At 52.3% G+C, this 18285-nt stretch overlaps 1 protein-coding gene across 3 annotated transcripts; it reads left to right on the top strand.

The window, feature by feature from the left end:
- Positions 1–681: 681 nt before the first annotated feature.
- On the top strand, positions 682–17134 carry PEX6 (peroxisomal biogenesis factor 6). 3 transcript variants are annotated; one of them, XM_065632534.1, is made up of 17 exons: positions 682–1566; positions 1664–1824; positions 2616–2699; positions 3960–4062; positions 4239–4375; positions 4457–4568; positions 7101–7309; positions 7820–8012; positions 8392–8468; positions 8563–8695; positions 11167–11372; positions 11465–11526; positions 11971–12079; positions 13456–13572; positions 14341–14418; positions 15652–15791; positions 16490–17134. In XM_065632534.1, exons 1-17 carry the CDS (start codon positions 688–690, stop codon positions 16624–16626), a joined length of 2937 nt encoding a protein of 978 aa, XP_065488606.1. In that variant the 5' UTR covers positions 682–687; the 3' UTR covers positions 16627–17134. The 3 variants fall into 3 exon arrangements, with proteins under 3 accessions (XP_065488606.1, XP_065488607.1, XP_065488608.1); XM_065632535.1 differs by having other exon boundaries at positions 682–1329; XM_065632536.1 differs by lacking the exons at positions 8392–8468; positions 8563–8695 and having other exon boundaries at positions 682–1329.
- Positions 17135–18285: the final 1151 nt, after the last annotated feature.

The following is an 18285-nucleotide window of genomic DNA, read 5'->3' on the forward strand; positions in this document are numbered from 1 at the left end:
CCTCAGTTATGTAAAAACAACAGTTCTTTGTTAAACATTCCTTACATAACGTCGTCAATTATTTATTAGTATAGAAGTATGTCACCATTTCCAAAAATTGTAATGCATATGTATTGATTATGTGAATATAAGCAACGCAAAGAGCGTCCAGTTGCTGGAGCACTTATGGAGGATGATCTCCAGAGCTCCCCAGCGCTGATAAAATAAAGAATGCTGCTTAACAGTATAACTGACTCTGCTGTTAAGTTTATTTCTCTGTTTCATCTCACCCACCATTTTGGCCCCAGTCACCCTCTTTCCGCCTTCCGCGGTCCCTGGTTGCGGTCCCGCTGGAGCCTGAGGAGGACGGGGCCGGTGCCACGGCTCTGCTCTGCGCCAGGCCGCGGCAGCTGGGCCGGGGGCTAGGCCTCGCGGAGGCCCGGCCCTGGGACGAGGCGCCGCTGCAGCGCGCACCGGCGCTGCTCGGGATGAGGCCGCCGCCAGGGCCGCCCGCAGCGAGACCGAGGCGGGGCGCTGCTGAGGGAAAGCGGCCGCTCGGCGCCCACTCTATGGTCCCTGGCCCCACGGGGCCGCTCTGCGCTGCCGCTGGGTGGCCTTGGCGGAGCGCGAGGAGGCCCGGCGGGCCGCCCCGCGCCTGCGCACCGCGTCCTCTCGAGGCGCTCGGCTCTGCGGTGGCGGGGCGGCCCTATGGCGGTGGCTGTGCTGCGGCCGCTGGACGCCCCGCCGGCGGAGCTGGCGCCGGCCACCGCGCTGCTGCTGGCGCCGCCGCCGCTATGTGCGGCGCTGCGCGGGCGGGGCGGTGGGCTGGTGCTGGCGGTGCGGCCGGCGGGGCGCGGCGGGGCGCAGGCCGTGCTGCTGAGCGCCGTGGCGCTGGAGGCGGGCGGCCGGCGGGGCGCGGAGCTGTGGCTGCGCGGGGCTCTGCTGCGGCGGCTGGGGCTGGTGGCCGGTCGGCGGGTGGCCGTGTGGCCGGTGCGCCGCCCGCCGGCGCTGGCCTGGGTGCTGCTGGGGGCGGCGGGGCGGCCGAGGCGGCCGGCGGCCGGCGCGGTGCTGGTGCGGCGTGGGGAGGCGCTGCCGGGGCCGGGCCCGGGGCCGGTGGTGCTGGAAGCGCGGCCGGCGCTCCAGGGGTTGCTGGGCAACGCCACGCACACCGCCCTCGCCCCCCCACCGCCGCCGCGCGAGCCCGCGGCCGGCGGCGCCCCCTGCCGGCGCCCCGCCGCGCCGCCCGTCGTCTCCCGCTTCGCCGCGGACAGGCCCGGCGGGGTGGCGGCGGCGGCGCCGCTGCTGCTGCGGGTGGCCCTCGCGAGCGGGGCGGGCGGCGGCGGGGCGGAGGTGTGGGTGAGCCGGCGCGGGCTGCTGGCGCTGGGGCTCTTCCAGGGGGAGTGGGTGAGGGTGGGCGCCGAGGGGGCGGCTCGCGAGCACCTGGCGACGCTGTTGGCGCGGCCGCCGCCTTGGGAGTACCCGCGGGCCGCCCGCCACGGCGTGCCCGACGGCGCCGGGCTGCTGGCCCCCGCCCTGGCCTTCAATCTGGGCTGCGACCCTGCCGCCGCCGCACACCTGCGCCTGCGGGTGAGCCGGGGCCGGGCACCGCTGCGGGACGCAGAGGCCTCTGGAGCAGGGGGGTGACAGCCCTGCGGTCTCACGGTGCGCCCTTTCCCCTCCACAGAGGTACGAACGATCCGGTGCCGCGGATGGGAAAAGCAGCCGGTCGGTGCTGTCCGTGCCCCCCTTCGCCAAGGAGCTGAGCTTGGAGATTGTCTGCTCGCCAGCCTACAGCACCCAGGGAGGCTATGACCGTGTGCTCTACAAGCATTTCGAAACACCCCGGTGAGCTCTGCGAGGCAGACAGCGCCTTTCTGTTCATGGGGTGTATTCGTCAGATGCACCCTCACTGTCTGTTGCACCCAGATCAGATACACACTGATGATGTGTATAATCAACACCTTAGTACAGACACCAAGCAGTTGTAAAATGTCCACTTGTACTGTCTTCTCTTTATGAGCAAAGCACGTGACACCTCTTATCCTGTCCTTTGGCAATAATCTTCAAGTCCTCTTCCTTGTTCTCTTACCATCTAATGCTGAGGGCTCCCAAGTGCTGCCTGCAAACTTCCATTCTGGGCTGTGTTGATAACTCAAGTTTTCAGCTTTGAATGAAGTTGAGTAATCAGTCAGGAAACCAGATGTGTTGCCACCTGATGACCACCTGCCACCAAGCCTCTTTAATTTGGCTGTGAATGCTTTCTGTTGTTGGAACTATTCTCAGATGTTCCAGGGATAAGGAGGGTATTTTGTCTGGAAGAAATGCTCTTTAATGGCATTTATCTTCTATACCATTCCCAGAAGGTTCCACTTAGTAGTCTGGATGCACCTTCTCACATCTAGTCCATGCCAAATCTATTTGTAGTTTTATTTACAGGAAAGGAGTGAGTCAGTGTGAACAGCTACATTCTTTTCCATAAAAACGCATGTGTTATGGAGGGGTGGGGGACACATGACCAGAAGGATTTACTCTCTTTCAGTGCTGAAACTCCCTGTTGCTTGTTTTTTTGTTGTGATTTTTTTGTTTTGGTGGGGTTTGGTTGGTTGGTTGTTGTTGATTTTTTTTTTTTTTGGTAGGCTTGTCCAGGAGGGAGACATCCTATGTGTTCCCACATTTGGATATGCTGAGTTTTTAGATGTAAATGCAGACAAATTTGTAAGGTAGGTGGCAACAAATTATGGCTCTATTGCATGGATACTGCAGGAGAAAATATACTTTTCCACCATTGACTCTCTTGAAACAAAACAGCTGATTCCATTCTGATCTGCCCCTGGAGTTGAGAGTTTATCTGGCTCTTATTTTAAGGGGAAGAGGGAAATATTTTTTCTTTGATTATGAAGGGCTGCAGCTAAGAGGGAGGACTCTCTTAGCTCACTCAAATAGTCATGGAGGGAAGAAAGGAAAAAGAAACTAATGGGAGAAAAGAATGAAGAGGAGGAAGGGGTGGCCTGAGGATAGCCAGTGCCACATAAGGAAAGCAAAGTGGCAGTTGGGCTTGTCAATGTGTGACAAAGTGTGAATTTAAGGCCTTAGATTTCATGTTAGAATAAGTTTCTCCTTGGCCACCAATTCTACCTTCCTTGTTTTCGATCATATGGTTTTGAACCAGTTCTGTGCTAAATGAAAGTCACCTTTGTATGAGAGCAGAGGTGCTTGCAGTAGGATTTGGCTGGTTTTAATATAAATGCTTCAGCTCTGTCACTGAGGGAACTGCCACAGGTAACTGAGGCGTGCAGTGCGAAGAGTTGCCTTGAGTCATTCATGCAGGATATACCAGCGACATGTTGTAACACTGCTCAGCTCTGCTATGTATTTTAAAATTTAACAGTTTTATAACACTGCTACAATGAGTATTTCCTAGGCTGTTTCTTGAAGTGAGGCAGGACCGTAGGAGGCACAAGTCTTTCATTTGTGGACTTATATTTTAGCCATGTGGCAAGCCAGAGAAGACAGCAGAATTCATGGGACCTAAAGAGCTTGGAACTGTGCCAGTAGGAAGAAGTGTTTTTCCTGTGAGGTGTCTAGAGCAGGATGCTTGTAAGGCTCTCATGGTATTTGGGTGAGTCCTAGTCTGCAGCCTAGGGGACTGTAAGGTTTTATACACTGGAGGTGAATCTCTGCAGAGTTTTAGAGAAGGAAGTGATGCCAGAAGAGAGAATGTCTTGAGCTCTTATATAAGGTTAGTACAGCCATACTTGTGGACTGAAGCCACCAGCAGAAGCTATAACTGTTGACAGTCCTTTTGGTCTGTCTGGCCAGACAGCACAGCGAGGTCCATAAAGGATCTATGCGGGTCCTGGGAGAGGGCAAGAGTATCTCTGCTTACCCGTGCCTTCCAGCTGTCTTCTTGTTGACAACTGTATTGTTCCTGACTTCAAGATCTTGACCCAGGAATTTAGACTGCTTATTTTTTCCCTTAGGTGGCCAGAGCTTTACTTCAAAGTCAGGAAGATTTTAGGCATGGTGGAAGGCAAGCAGTCTGAGGGTTACCTGGTGGACACCCAGAACACCTCTCTGTATCTGGTAAGATGTCAGTGGAGAGCAGGAAGGGTGCACAGAAGATCTGAGACTGAGGTGCTGCCTGTAGAGGCTTGTGACTCCTGCCATTGAAAAATGGCATTTCAGAACAGACTTTGTCACTTGGTACCTGTCTCTTCTGCAGTGGTGTTCCACAGAGTGCTATTTTCCCTTCCTTACAGGTGGGTTCAACAAACAGTGCTGTCCCATCTGCACCAGCCTATAACAGTCACGAGTTCTGGAGCAGTTTGTCTCCTGCTGGACTTTCCGATGCTGTGAAACAGCTCTGTGATGCTCTTCGGCCTCACCTCAACAGTCAGTGAGTTAGAATTCCTACCAGGCCCTGGGAGAGCTGGGACCCTGCGCCCTGGTCACTGGGAGAACTACCTCTGTGTTACAGGGCAAGTGCACTGAGTGGGGCCGGCAGCGTTCTCCTCTCAGGGCCAAGCGGCAGTGGGAAACTGATGGCTGTCAGAGCTGTGTGTAGCTGCCTCAGCCTCCACCTCTTCAAGGTAATTCCTCCACGGTGACCTGATTGGTGGATTTATAATATACAGAGGATTACAGAAATGTTCTTTAAGTTAGCCATACAAACACCCCTGCTGCAACCCAGAAGCTGTTCCCACCTGCACATGCAGACAAAAGGAGTTTGTGTATGCTGAACTTAGTAGCTCACTCTGGCACAGATTATGACTGCTGGTGGGCAGAACCTCAGAGTAACCATTCAGATCAGCCTAAAGGTCCATGTCTGAGACTGGCCAGTAACAGGCGCTCAGGAAGAGAGCATAAGCATGAAGAGATATTTCCTCTGGCATGTAACCTCCAGTGTTCTGGAATTTAGAGGTCTCTTGGTCTGGAGGGGGTGCATTTGTACCTTTCTTTACCCGTGTTTGCCATTACTGCTGTCAGTATGATGTATCAATACTTTACAGATACTGCAATACACAGTTGTATTTCAGTAGACTAACTTCCTGTCATTTGGTAGGGCACTGACTTGACACTATACCCCAGAGGGTGACAGTAGCTAAAATATACTGAGGAAAAATTGGAGAGGTGATGAGGGCAGGAATTGCAGTGGCAGTGGGTGTCTTCAATTGTCCCTGCATACGCTGAAAAGAGGGCATGTTGGAAAGTGAGGCAGAGATGGTGATGAGTCTTCTCTAGCTGGGTAGGAAGCTGAGGAAAAAAAATGCAGCCCTTGGTTTGATACCAGCATGTGTGCCAGATCTGGTTCTAAATCTTGCAGCCTGCAGAAGAGCTGCCGTGTAACTGTGTTCACATTCACCACTTACCCCCTGCCAAGAGTGAAAAAAGCCCTCAAATCTTCCATAGCAGTGCTTGGCTTTTGAAAGGGGAACAACGTCAAAATTGGATAGGAAGATAAGAAGCGTTACTTCTGCTGTGGAAGTGGATGAGGGTCACTGTGCCACAACACGAGTCTACTGCATAGATCATATTGGGATGGGCTTGAGAAAAGTAAGTGGAAGACAAAACAGATCAACAGCAGGGAAAGGGCAGTCACTGAAAATGAGGCATCATTCAAGTGGCACAAACCTGTAGCAGGTTAGAGTGAAGGACAGAGTTAGCACAGGCTGGGATGACTTCACTACTCGTCAAGTAATCTCTGTTTCTGTGCAGCAGCGGAGGTTCTAGGCACCAAGGCAGTCTTCACTGACTTGGTAAAAATACCGTTTTCCTTCTGCACACCTCTTTTGTTCATTTTGACAGCCTGGGCGTATCCCACAAATACTTTAATCTCCTTGATTCTGTAGAGTTATGTTTGCAAAAGCGAGGGGATTTAAAGTCACATTGTGACTTTTCTAGGAGAGTTTCTGAAGCTCTGAAAGGGTTTGGAAAAAGAAAGTTAGAAAGAAGAGAGATGGATGGTTCCTTTTTGTGGAAGGAAAACATAGTCTCGCTCCTTTTTTTTGAGTATTTTTAGCATAAACTCAGAAAACAAGCCAAGCGTTTTGGATATTTGGGTTTTCTTCTGTTTAGAAGTTTGGTCTTGTTCAGTTGACATTAGTCTCTTTAACTGTTCTTGTCTACTCAAGTAAAGCAATAACACTGGATCAGTGTGGGAGGTGGATACAACCTTGGCCAGCTGCTGTGCAGCTCATCTTCTGGACATGATCTTAGTGGTGCTGAGCTCCTGTGCAGATGTGCCATAGCTCTTGGGATCCAGTACGGCAGTTTTTTGTCCTTTCTCTCTGCCCTTCTATACAGATACTGCTGCCACTTGGCTGTGCCTGCCACGGCCCTAACTTCTGTTTTTGTCTATAGCACATGGAGCACAGGAATTCTTTTGCTCCGTGTCCTCATCCTTACCCTTTACATCAGCTCTTGCGGCTGTGGCGTTCTCCCTGATCCAGGCTTTCCAAGGATGAGGCCCAGGAAACTCCAGATATGGTTTGGCTTTCCCTGAGCGACCTCACAGCACCAGGAGGCAGCACTGCCTCTTTCCAGCAGTGTTCAAGCTGCTGTTCAAGGTTCACCAGTCACGTCTCCCTCTTTGGATGACTCTATCAAGTGTTTGCTTTATAAACAGTGTCTGGGCTTCTTGCCACCTCTAACTTCTTCTTTTTTTTTTTTTTTTTTTCTTTTCCCTTACCTTCTGGCTTCCTCTCACACTTCGAGACTGTGTGGTACTGGGTTGACCAGTCTCCTCAGCCTCCCTCTGCACTGTTCTTCCAAGGCACCTTGTTCTCCCCATCTTGGCCTCTTCCACAGCCTTCCCATCCCTTCCAGCTTAGGCTGTTGAGCCGTGACATCCACTGCATTGACTTCTCTGGTCCTGTGGCTTCACCTCTTTGAGACAAGAATCTCCTGCCTCCCTCACCTCCTGCGGAAGAGCAACAAACAGCCATTTTTCCATGCCAGAGAGTCCTGAATGTGTCTATTTTATGTCTCTGGGAAACATCCGCTTAGATCTCCTTTCAGCTGTGAATTGCCTGTAGAAAGCTTTGTGCAAAGTGAACGTTGTCCTGGGTCCCACAGGATGTTGCAGTTGCTGCAGCCTTTGTGCCGTGTGGTCTGTTTTACAGGTTGATTGCGTTAGTTTGTGCAGTGACACTGGTGGAGCCACAGAGGAGAAAGTACAGATGGCCTTCATTCAGTCTCAGCAGTATCATCCCTGTGTGCTCGTGCTGAAAGACATCGAGGTGCTTGTCAGAGACTGGGACAGGCTGGGACAGGACGCCAGAGTCATTGCTACTCTGAGACAGCTGCTCCTGGACAGAGACCCAGCACTGAGGTATGGACCCTGAACCTTTGCTGTGGGCATCTGAGGTGATTGTTTGCTTCTGCCATTCCTAGGGCAGCAGTCACTGTTACATCAAGGTGACTGATTGCTAACATGCCCTGTTTTATTTTTAATCTGGTGGAATCTCTCCTTAACTTGCTTTGTTTACTTCAGAGGGCCCTTGTTCTTCCAGCTTAGTGTCAGAGGGAATTGGGAGGGTGGTTTCCGAGTTATTCAGATGAGCAAACCTAGCATGTTGGCTATGAGGCATGCAAAGGGTCACAAGGACCCTAGAAGGGAGCTGGACCCCAGAGGAATCCTGAAGCTGGTGACAATTACCAGGGCACAGGGAGGGAGACATCAAGTGAAGAAATAAGATGTCATTTGAAGGGCCTTGGCTTTTAGACAGAGCTCACAAAGCAGTTCAAGGGCAAGCTAGAGGAGAGTGGCTGCAGGACACCTTGGCCAATATGTGTGCATTTCTCAGAGGAAAGGCCATGCGCTGCCTCCTTTTATCAACAGCCACCCTGTTCTGGTGATCGGCACAACCTGCAAGCCCCAGGATGTTCCTACAGATGTGCAAACCGCTTTCCTTCACGAGGTGAAAATTGGAGCCCCTTCAGAAGAGCAGAGGAGGTCAATGCTGAGCATGCTTACTGCCGGTCTGCCGCTGGGCAAAGAAGTGAGCCTATCCAAGCTGGCCCGCAAGACTGCGGTGAGTGAAACCACAGCAGCAGATGGAGATTGAGCAGGCCGGGAGTGCCAAGCCAACCTCTCCTACCTGGCCATGGAGAAAGGGAGTAATTCCCACAGCCCAATCAACTTCTTCAGTGGTTAACATCAGCTTTAACTGCAGATCACTCACCTTTCTAGTGCTTAAGTACTGCACAGGTTTTGCAGAGGTGTTGGCTGATGGTCAGCTCTGCTAGAAGACATAGTTGATAGAAAAAACCAAAAAAAAGCTAAAGGCTTTAACCAGGGCACAGAAGCTCAAAGAACAGCTCTGCGAGGAATTGTTCCCCATACTCCTTTTATGGCCTAGCCAGAGCTACGGTGAGGGACTAAACTTATGCTGTTTGTTTCTGTATTCACAGGGGTTTGTGCTGGGAGATTTTTGTGCCTTGTTGTCCCACAGCAGCCGAGCTGCTTGTACCCGCATTCAGACCATGAGGTAGTGATGGCGGGGGAGGGCAGGGGCTGCAGCCAGCCTGATAATGCCAGGAGCGGGCCAGAGCCTGAGTCCTTCCCTTCTCTTTCCTCGCCAGTTTTCCAGGTGGACTGAGCGAGGAAGTGGAGAGAGATTTTTGCACTGCTGGGTTCCCAGTGCTTGAGGAGGATTTTAGTTTTGCATTGGACCAGCTGCACAACACCCATTCACAAGCAGTGGGAGCCCCGAAGGTAGGACACTGGGGAAGAGGAGAGGGGATTGGTTCTCTAAGACTGTATGGCTCAAGATAGCTGTCAGAGACCTCAGATGGTGCTGTGCTCTTGAATGTCACTTCCTCTTGTGTCCTTCCGTGTATTCGCCCAGCTTTGGGTGGGAAACAGTCCCACTGTGGGCTTTCCCCCATGAGTGCTTTTCACCCTCTTGGATTTGAATTCAGTCAAGGAAGCCCTTGCTGCTCTAATTGGTGATGGCTCAGTTGGTGAGTGGCAGAGGGGTGCCAGCTGTGTAGCTCAGCCTTTCAAGAGACAAAGGCAACTACAGGCTGGCTGCCTGTCTGAGATCTCTGCAGCCACCTGGTGTATGGGAACAGAGGGGCACAAGCTGGTGAGAAATTTTCCCCACGTGTGTGAGAAGCCTGATACTTGATCCCTGGCCTTGGATGCTGCTCAGGCTGGCACAGGCTTTTCTGACAGCCAGGCAGTTTGAAGAGCTGTGTTTTTTTCAGCGGGTGTCAGAAAAAAACAGCAGAGTCAGCTTCTAAGGAGGAGCTTGATCTGCATCTGGCAGCTCAGCACCCAGGGAAACAGAATCTGGAGTGACTGTTTTTGCCAGGTAATGTGTTAGGACCAAGTGAAGTGATCAGAGCCGTTTCTCCACTCCCTTGAGTGCGAATGACTGAGCTTAGCACAGTGACCTTGGAGCAATTATTCTGGTGCCTTCCCCAGCCACCAACTTGCAGTCCTGCTCTAGCAAGGTTACACCCTGCTGGTGTCATCATCCAGGAGCTACTCTGGCACCTCATTCATAAATTTACTAGAGACTGAAATGAGCTCTGCTTTGAGGTGTGTATGCCACATTTGCTATAAGACAATAACCATAGAGCATGCTTGGCAGCGAGCTGTGTGTATGGGAGCTAATTTTGTTTGTATTTTACAGTCCTTTATCAATTTCTTAGTAGTTGGCTGGCAGTTCAGAAAGCCTATTAGCAGACCTGGGTACTCTCAATATACAAAACTTTCAATTCCCTCCCTGTTTGCATTTTCTGGTTAGCCACACATTTGTTTGCAGTTACAGCTTGAGCCTCTTAGAGAGAACTAATTTGAAACCTCCAGTTTCTAAGCAGTGTCTGCAACACATCCTAGACTTAACAATGAAAACAACCCTGAAAACAACCTTGCTGCACTTTTCCAGCTCCCATGCTGTTGTCTGTAGAGCTTTTTCTAGCGAGGCAATATAAGCAAGAGTGCAGGGGAGATGGCAACACTTCCATTCAAGGGCACTGAAGAAGGAGAGTCTTTTGCTTTAAAAGATTTTTTTTTTTTTTGAATGGAAATCCTTGTCTTGTCTGACCTGATCTTCCTGGTGGACTTGCTGGACAGCTGGAAAAATATCATGAGATAACATCGTCTCGAGTAGCAAAGCCAAATTGCCTGAGGGGGAAAGAATTTCGCTCCGTCCTATTTTTAAACTCCCCGTTTTGCTGGCACCTGTTCCCCACCCAGCCAGCAGTGGCAGGGAAGTGTTTTGGGGCTTTGCTGTGTGGTCATTCCCAGGAGAGCAGCTCTTACTCCCAGGAGGATCTGTCATGCAGACACTGGCATTCCTGCTATTTCTAAAGCTGTGAGCAGAGCAGCAGCATCCTGCAAGATTGTTTTGCTCAGCAGAAAATAACAAAAGTGGCATGGTTCACCCCTCTCAAGTTTGCTGTCTTCTCTTCATAATGATCCCTTACATATTTGCACTTGACCCCATCCCTGTCTATTTCTTGTAAGCAACCATGGAGTTTGTTCTTACATCTCCTCTTTCAAAAGCAGATGGTTTTCTGTACAGTGTCCTCCTGGATGTCTCTCTCTCACATTCTCCTTCATATGACAGAGGTTCCCAGTAACCCAGGTTTTGTCAGTCTGATGTGAAGCTCTTGCATGGTCTCACTGCCCTGAGAGACAAGGTGCCCTGAACACGAGTAGCTCATAATTGGTAGGAATGGGTTTCTCTTTTTTTCATTTCCCCCACTTCTCCCGCATCCCCCTCTCACCTTTTTTTCTTTTTTTTTTTCTTTTTTTTCTTTTTCTTTTTTTTTTTTTTTCTTTTTTTTAATTTTTACCTTACCTCATGTTTCCCAAGGACTTTTTGCAGCAGGGCTCTCTCCCTACAAAGCAGCAGGCAACCCTGGCAGATCCTTTCCCCAGGGTATTTTTGCTGACAGGTGATATAATGTGCAATGGAGGACTGGAGATGAGGCGACATGTTGTGAGTACAGCTTGCTTGGGGACAAGTGCAGTTGGTTTTCCCCATTGCAAAGCTCAAGAGAGGAGAAATGTGGATGCTGGGGGATCCCATAGCAGGGATGGCTGGGCTGATTTCCTCCATAGCCAGACACAGCTGATGGCACAAGGGGCTGGTCATCACTGGAACAAGAGCTGGCCAGGCCTGCTTGGGGCTCAGGAACAAGTGCTGACAGAGACTCTCCCTCTCTTGGTAGATCCCCTCTGTGTCCTGGCAGGATGTTGGTGGGCTCCAAGAGGTGAAGAAGGATATCCTGGACACTATCCAGTTGCCCCTGGAGCACCCAGAGCTGCTCTCACTGGGTCTGTGCCGCTCTGGTCTGCTGCTGTATGGGCCTCCAGGGACAGGGAAGACCTTGCTGGCAAAAGCTGTGGCAACCACGTGCGCCATGACATTCCTTAGGTGAGGAATAAGGGGTCATACAGTGGGACTGACCTTCTCCTGGCAGTGGATAGCCATGCTCTAACTGGCTTCCTCTTCCCACTGCCCCACAGCGTCAAAGGGCCAGAGCTCATCAACATGTACGTCGGGCAAAGCGAGGAGAATGTGCGTAATGGTGAGCAGATGCATCCTGCTGCTGTGTGTGGGAAGATGGGGCTTTTCTGTGGTGCTGGAGGGAAGGAGGGAGTGCTTAAACCCTTCTTCCCAACTCTAACCCACAGCTGCCAGCAGGGACATGAACCCAACTCTCCTATGCCCAGTCTGTTCCCTGCCTTGCTGCAGCTTCCCCTTGTGCTCTCTCTGATCCTGTCGCCCTTCTCTCTGGTGTTCCTGATGGGACAGCAGCCCTTCAGAGACACAGCTGAGCCTCGGGGCCCATTGTCTGGATGCTGCCTGTCTCTGTTTCCACTGAGGCACTCAGGCAGGAGCAGTTAATGGTAGTGAGGCAGTCAGCAGCTGGTTTCCATCCTGAGCTCTTCCCTGCTGGGGATATAGCAGGTCCTGTTGCTGTTGACTGCTCCTCTAGGTCTTTCTCATCTGTTGTGCTGTCTCCTCCCAGTCTTCACCAAAGCCAGGGCAGCTGTTCCCTGCATTATCTTCTTTGATGAACTGGATTCCCTGGCCCCCAGTCGTGGGCGGAGTGGAGATTCAGGGGGCATCATGGACAGGTGAGTGAGCATTGTGCGTCCTTGGAAGAGTAGCATATGTGCTTCAGCTGGGGGGATGCACAGCATTGCCCTGTGAGGCAGAGTCCATCCCAGCTCGCTCTTTACTTTTCCTCTCCCTGCTCTCTTCAATGTTTTTCCATGGCCTGTCTCCTCGCTCTGGACATTAGTACTGCTGTTTGCATTGCCACAGATAGCCGATTGCCCAAGCTTGTTGTGCAAACATTTGGTTAAGACATGACAGCTGCTCCCTGTGGCCTCTCCAAGGTCATCTGTCACACCCCTGCCATGCTTTCCTCCTGTTAGCTGCTGTTTCTTTGCTATGGGAAACCCGTCAGCTGCCTCTGGTAGAAGTATGTACAGATTGGAGATACCCAAACCCAGGATTATTTAGAATCATAGAATCATGGAATAGTTTGGGTTGGAATGGACTTCCAAAGGTCATCTAGTCCAACCCCCCTGCCATGAGCAGGGACATCTTCAACCAGATCATTTTGCTCAGAGCCCCGTCCAGCCTGGCCTTGAATGTTTCCAGGGATGGGGCATCAACCACCTCTCTGGGCAACCTGTGCCAGTGTTTCACCACCCACGCTGTAAAAAGTTTCTTCCTTATGTCTAACCTGAATCTCCCCTTTTTTAGTTTAAAACTATTACCCCTTGTCCTATCGCAACAGGCCCTGCTAAAAAGCCTGTCCCCATCTTTCTTATAGGCTCCTTTGAAGTACTGAAAGGCCATAATAACGTCCCCCCGGAGCTTTCTCTTCTCTGGGCTGAACAACCCCAGCTCTCTCAGCCTGTCCTCACAGCAGAGCTGTTCCAGCCCTCTGATCATTTCTGTGGCCTCCTCTGGCCCCTCTCCAACAGGTCCATGTCTTTCCTGTGCTGAGGGTTCCAGAGCTGGACGCAGGACTCCAGGTGGGGTCTCACCAAAACAGAGCAGAGGGGCAGAATTACCTCCTTTGACCTGTTGGCCATGCTCCTTTTGATGCAGCCTAAGATATGATTGGTCTTCTGGGCTGTAAGCTGCAAGTGCACATTTCCCCCAGACCTCTATTTCTAAGATGATAGTCACAATCCAGTCTTCCTCTCCATCTGTGAGGGGTTCTTCAGAGTCTTCCAGTGACACTGTATGCCCCCAGGATCCATCTTCACACACACAAACCAGCAGCTCTGGAAGGGGCTGGGTTTGGTACTTGTTGGTCACTTCAGGTGATTCCAGAACCCAGTCAGGGCTCTTCAGGGAAGAGAAATATGAGCTGAAGTCCAAGACACGGACCTGCTTGTGGCCTTGCTTATTCCTCTTTTCGTGTGGTGGCTGAGGGTGACAGTGGGTGACTTGCCAAGGCCTCGTCGTGAGCATCCTGTCTTGCTTCTTGCAGAGTTGTCTCACAGCTCCTGGCTGAGCTTGATGGCCTTCATTCCACCAGAGAGGTATTTGTCATTGGAGCTACAAACAGGCCTGACCTCCTGGACCCAGCTCTGCTTCGGCCGGGCAGGTATGTTGCGTCCTACCCTGCATCGCTCCAGGGTAGTTCCCTGGAGCTCCTCAGGCACTGATGACCTGGACTGTGTCCCCACCATGTTCCCTCCACAGAGACAGTTCCTGAAGCCCCCTGGCTTACCGGGGAGATAGGAAGCCAAGAGGAGGCCAGTGCTTATGGCTGTAGCAGCAGCACAAGATACCACTGTTTGTTATGCCCCACTGCTCTGGTTGTTGCCCCAGCAGCAGAGCAGGGCAATAAGGGACTTGCCTTGGCACCAAACTGGTGGGAGGAGTTGGACCCCCAGAGCCTGTTCTGCAGAGCTGGCCCCCAGCCTATCCTCATGTCTGGACCTTGCTCATCCTGGGACAGGACTTTATATCTGCTGTTGTTGGACCTCACATGGTTCCTGTAAGCCTGTTTCTCCAGCCTACCCCAGTCCCTCTGAGGAGCAGCCCTGGTCTCCAGCACATTGACTGCTTGAAGCTTTGTATCACCCACAAACTTGGCAGCAAAAGGAGCTGCCCTAGGGCTGCCCTTCAGTCTATGGTACACAGAGCTGAGCACCACTGCCAGGTTTGTCTTGGCCTGCTCTCAACTGTCTCTCTGGAACAGGCTGCCCAGAGAGGTTGTGGAGTCTCCTCTGGAGACATTCAAGACCCGCCTGGACACATTCCTGTGTGATCTACTCTGGGTGAACCTGCTTTAGCAGGTGGGTTGGACTAGATGATCTCCAGAGGTCCCTTCCCACCCTAATCATTCTGTGATTCTCTCTGCTGACAGGTTTGACAAGCTGGTCTATGTGGGTATAAATGAAGACCGAGAGTCACAGCTGCAGGTGCTGGGTGCCATCACCAGGAGGTGAGTGACCCTGTGCTCTCACAGCAGCCTTCCACCACCCTCTGGTGGGTTGCAGCCTTCCTGGGCTTGATGCATAGTGTGCTCCAGCTTGGCTTCATTTCTCAGTCCTGGGGAGCACCTGAGTCACTGACTCACAGTCAGCAGGTCAGGGAAGAGGATGGAGCAACTTCCAGAAGCAGAACTGGGGCTCGTTTTCTGTCAAGATGGGAGCGGCTTACCTGTCTGTCCAGGTGGAGGGGTTGGTCGAGTTTTCCAGTCACTGTGCCCACATGCTCTCCTTGAGGAGCTCAGCCAGATCTTAACAGTGTGATGAGACTGCAGGGCACCAATATGCCAGGAGGCTCCCATTTGCTTCCTGCAGGAGCTCCCCTAGTGTATCTTCTGCTGTTTGCAGGTCCATTCGCCTGACTGCCTCTCCTGCCATGCCACAGGGTTGTTTAGCCTGTGTTCTGTGTGTCTTTCTGAGCACTGGTTGTGTGGGATCGCCAAGCAGCGGGGTTTGGCTGTTTCCTCAGCTGCTCTGAGCTCCTGAAAGCGTCTCTGGAGTGAGAAAAGCGAGCCCTGCAATTCAGGTGCAGAGGTATACCCCCCACAGCTGGGTGAGCAGCTGTGAATCTGCCTCTGCAGGGACTTTCTGTCATGGATAGCTGTGATTGCTGCTGCCTTTGATAAGGCAGCAGACTGGCTGCGAGCCATTCATTTCATTCCATGTGCCTTGGCAGTCATGTCCTCCAGCACCATGTTGCTGTTTGTGCTGAATCATAGAATAGTTTGGGTTAGAAGGGACCTTCAAAGGTCATCTAGTCCAACCCCCCTAGATCAGGTTGCTCGAAGCCCCATCCAGCCTGAAGGAGGCTCACTGTCTGCAGCATGGCTCTGATGAGATGGTTTGGTGTTACAGTGGTTCGTATTGTCTGTAATTAAACATGTTATTAACCAGTCCAGGCTGTAGGCTGTTCCCAGGCATGTGGAACACATAATTTCTCTGAGAACTTGAAGTTGCCTTTGATCCTTCTTAGCAGAAGAACACCTTGCTGTGGGGATGTTTTGAAAAGAAGTGACTGCGATTGAAAAAAAATCCAAACAAACCAACCCCTTTGATTTTTTGGAGCATGCAGAGCACAGTCCAGAAGTAGCTAAACATGTGGCCTCCAATTCGTCCTGCCCAGTCACGCTCACTGCCGCTCTGTTTTTTTCTGTGGCTTTTACACCTGCAGTTTTCTCTCTTGGCAGGTTTAAACTGGATCCTTCCGTGAATCTCACCACCATCCTAGAAAAATGCCCGGCTCAGCTGACGGGAGCAGACATCTACGCCTTGTGCTCAGATGCCATGATGTGCGCTGTCAAACGCAAAGTAGGATGGATCGAGGAAGGTAGGAGCCCAGCCCCTACTTGTCCCATGTGTTGGGGCAGCCCAGCACAGGTGCAGGAAGGAGAATTACCACTGCGGGTAACTGAACTTTGTGAAAAAAGCCTCAACAGCTTTGGGACCATGTCAGCCTGGATAAGAGAAGGCTCCAGGGAGACGTTATTGTGGCCTTTCAGTACTTCAAAAGGGCCTACAAGAAAGATAGAGACAGGCTTTTTAGCAGGGCCTGTTGTGATAGGACAAGGGATAATGGTTTTAAACTAAAGGAGGGGAGGTTCAGGCCAGACATGAGGAAGAAATTTTTTCCAGTGAGGGTGGTGAAACTCTGGCACAGGTTGCCCAGGGAGGTGGTAGATGCCCCATCCTTGGAAACATTCCAGGCCAGGCTGGACGGGGCTCTGAGCAACCTGATGTAGTTGAAGATGTCTCTGCTCATTGCAGGGGGATTGGACTAGATGACCTTTGAAGGTCCCTTCCAACCCAAACTATTCTATTGATATGATTCTGTGTTTGACTGCTGGGTTATTGGTAGGCTGGCAGGTTCTGCAGGTGTGATCATCTTCACCTCCAATGCGTGGCCTCAGGGGGAAGGAGAGAGACAGGTTTTTCTTCCAGTTGCAGGTGGCTGGAGAGGGGGCTGTTGGATCTCACCAGCCACCCCTGCACTTGGCTCTCAGCCTTTTCCTGTTTTCTCTCCTGCAGGGCTGGATACCGAGAGCTCTGTGCTGATCCTGACCATGGAAGATTTCCTGCAGGCTGCTACCAGGTTGCAGCCATCAGTTTCTGAGCTGGAGCTGGCCAGGTACAGACTCATCCAGCAGAAGTTTGCTGCCTGCTAATGGTCAGCAGAGCTGGGACTGGAGGAGTGATGGGGAGGATGTGTTAAGGGGTGCAAGAGACCAAGCACAAATGGCACTCACCTACTTTTCTCCGATGTCTTCTGGGCCCCCTTCTTTTGAGCTTGGGTGAAGAAGTGGCTGTGCAGTTTATTGAGCCAAAGCCTGGTGGAAGCTCAGCCAAGTTGATGGTGGCTTCTGTAATGGTCCACATCTTGGGGAGCACTTTCTGGCTGCTGGGAGCATCCTGGGGTGACTTCCCCATGGGGAGGAAGCAGAGTCTCATGATTGTGGGCAATGTAGAAGTGTCTCCATGGGTGACAGAACATTGGTGGAGGAGCAAGGCCCAAACTGCATCCAGTTTGGTGGCAAGAGGTGGGCTGGAGGCAGTTGCTTGTTGAGGTGTCAGCCCCCAGTAAGGGGTATTGGCCAGAGGGCAGCAGGATACAGCTACTGCACCTGGCCTTAGCTTGACATGGTCTTTCTGAATAAATGCAGGTTTTTGGCAGTAGGTATTGACTTCCTGGCCTCCAGTCTTTGCTTGCTGATGGCGTCTGTGTGTTCGGGAAGGTCTCTGTAAGCCCCTGCACATGCTGGGTGTTGCAAAGAAACCAACGTCCTGCAAATAGATGGGGGAGCACACCTGTGAAGAGTCCTAGGGCCACTCCTGTCCAGCAAAGGTTGCCAGAGTGGCTGGAGCCCACAGCAAATGAGGAAAGGCCAAGCGAGTGGGGTTTGCTCAGCTGGGAGCTGAGCTGCCTCTGCAGAGGGAGCCTAGTTCTTCCTGGAGGCACTGGGCGACAGGACAAGAGGCAATGGGGACAAGTGGCAGCAAAGGACATTCCCATCAGATACTGGGAAAGACCTGTCACAGGGAGAGGGAGTGCTTCAGGCTCAGAAATACTCAACCCTTGGCTGAAGCAGCCCAGAGCTGCCATCTGGGTCAACCATGCATTGGCCCAGACTCCCTGAAGTCCTGTCTCACCTCCCTCTGCAGCCTCACAGCAGCTGCCAGCACAGTCACATCTGACCTGATTCCCAGCCTTTGCCAAGGATGACAAATAAATCTACTCCTGAGCCATGTGTGGCAGCCAGCTGGCCAGCAGCTGCCTCTGCCCAGTCCCTGCAGCTGCTGGTGTGGCTCATGGGCAGCCTCATGTTAAATCTGGGGCCTGTGTGCGCCCTAGCCTGTCGGGTCAGTGCTTTGCCCTGCTGCTGCCTGCACCGCAGCTACTGGCAGCTGCATCCCTGAGTCAACTGTGGTTGTTGCTGACCAGTCTCCATTGAGCTCCTCTTGAAAGGCTGGTTCTTCAGCAAGCAGCTGCAGGCAGTGGAAGCATGAAGCCCTAGCTGATGGGTGTTTCCAGCCCTGCTGCTCCGGCTGCAGCTGGCCTCCCACCTCTTCCCCAGAGCAGGCAAGGAGGAAGCTGCAGCAAAAGCACTGGGGAGGGATGTGTGGAGCCTCCCCACCCTGGGAGCCCTGCTGGGGGCACTGAGGAGTGTCAAGGTGTTAGCACCTGTTGGGGGGTGGGGTACAAGGGAGAACACTGTTTGCAGTACACCCCTGTGAGCAGTGCTGCAGGGTGCTCAGCAGGGACGTGCAATCACCCAGCAGCCAGCTCCCCTTTGTTCTCTGCTTCAAGGAGAGTCCCAAGCTCTGCA

This window comes from Caloenas nicobarica, chromosome 3, assembly GCF_036013445.1.
Source record: "Caloenas nicobarica isolate bCalNic1 chromosome 3, bCalNic1.hap1, whole genome shotgun sequence".
NCBI lineage: Eukaryota > Metazoa > Chordata > Aves > Columbiformes > Columbidae > Caloenas > Caloenas nicobarica.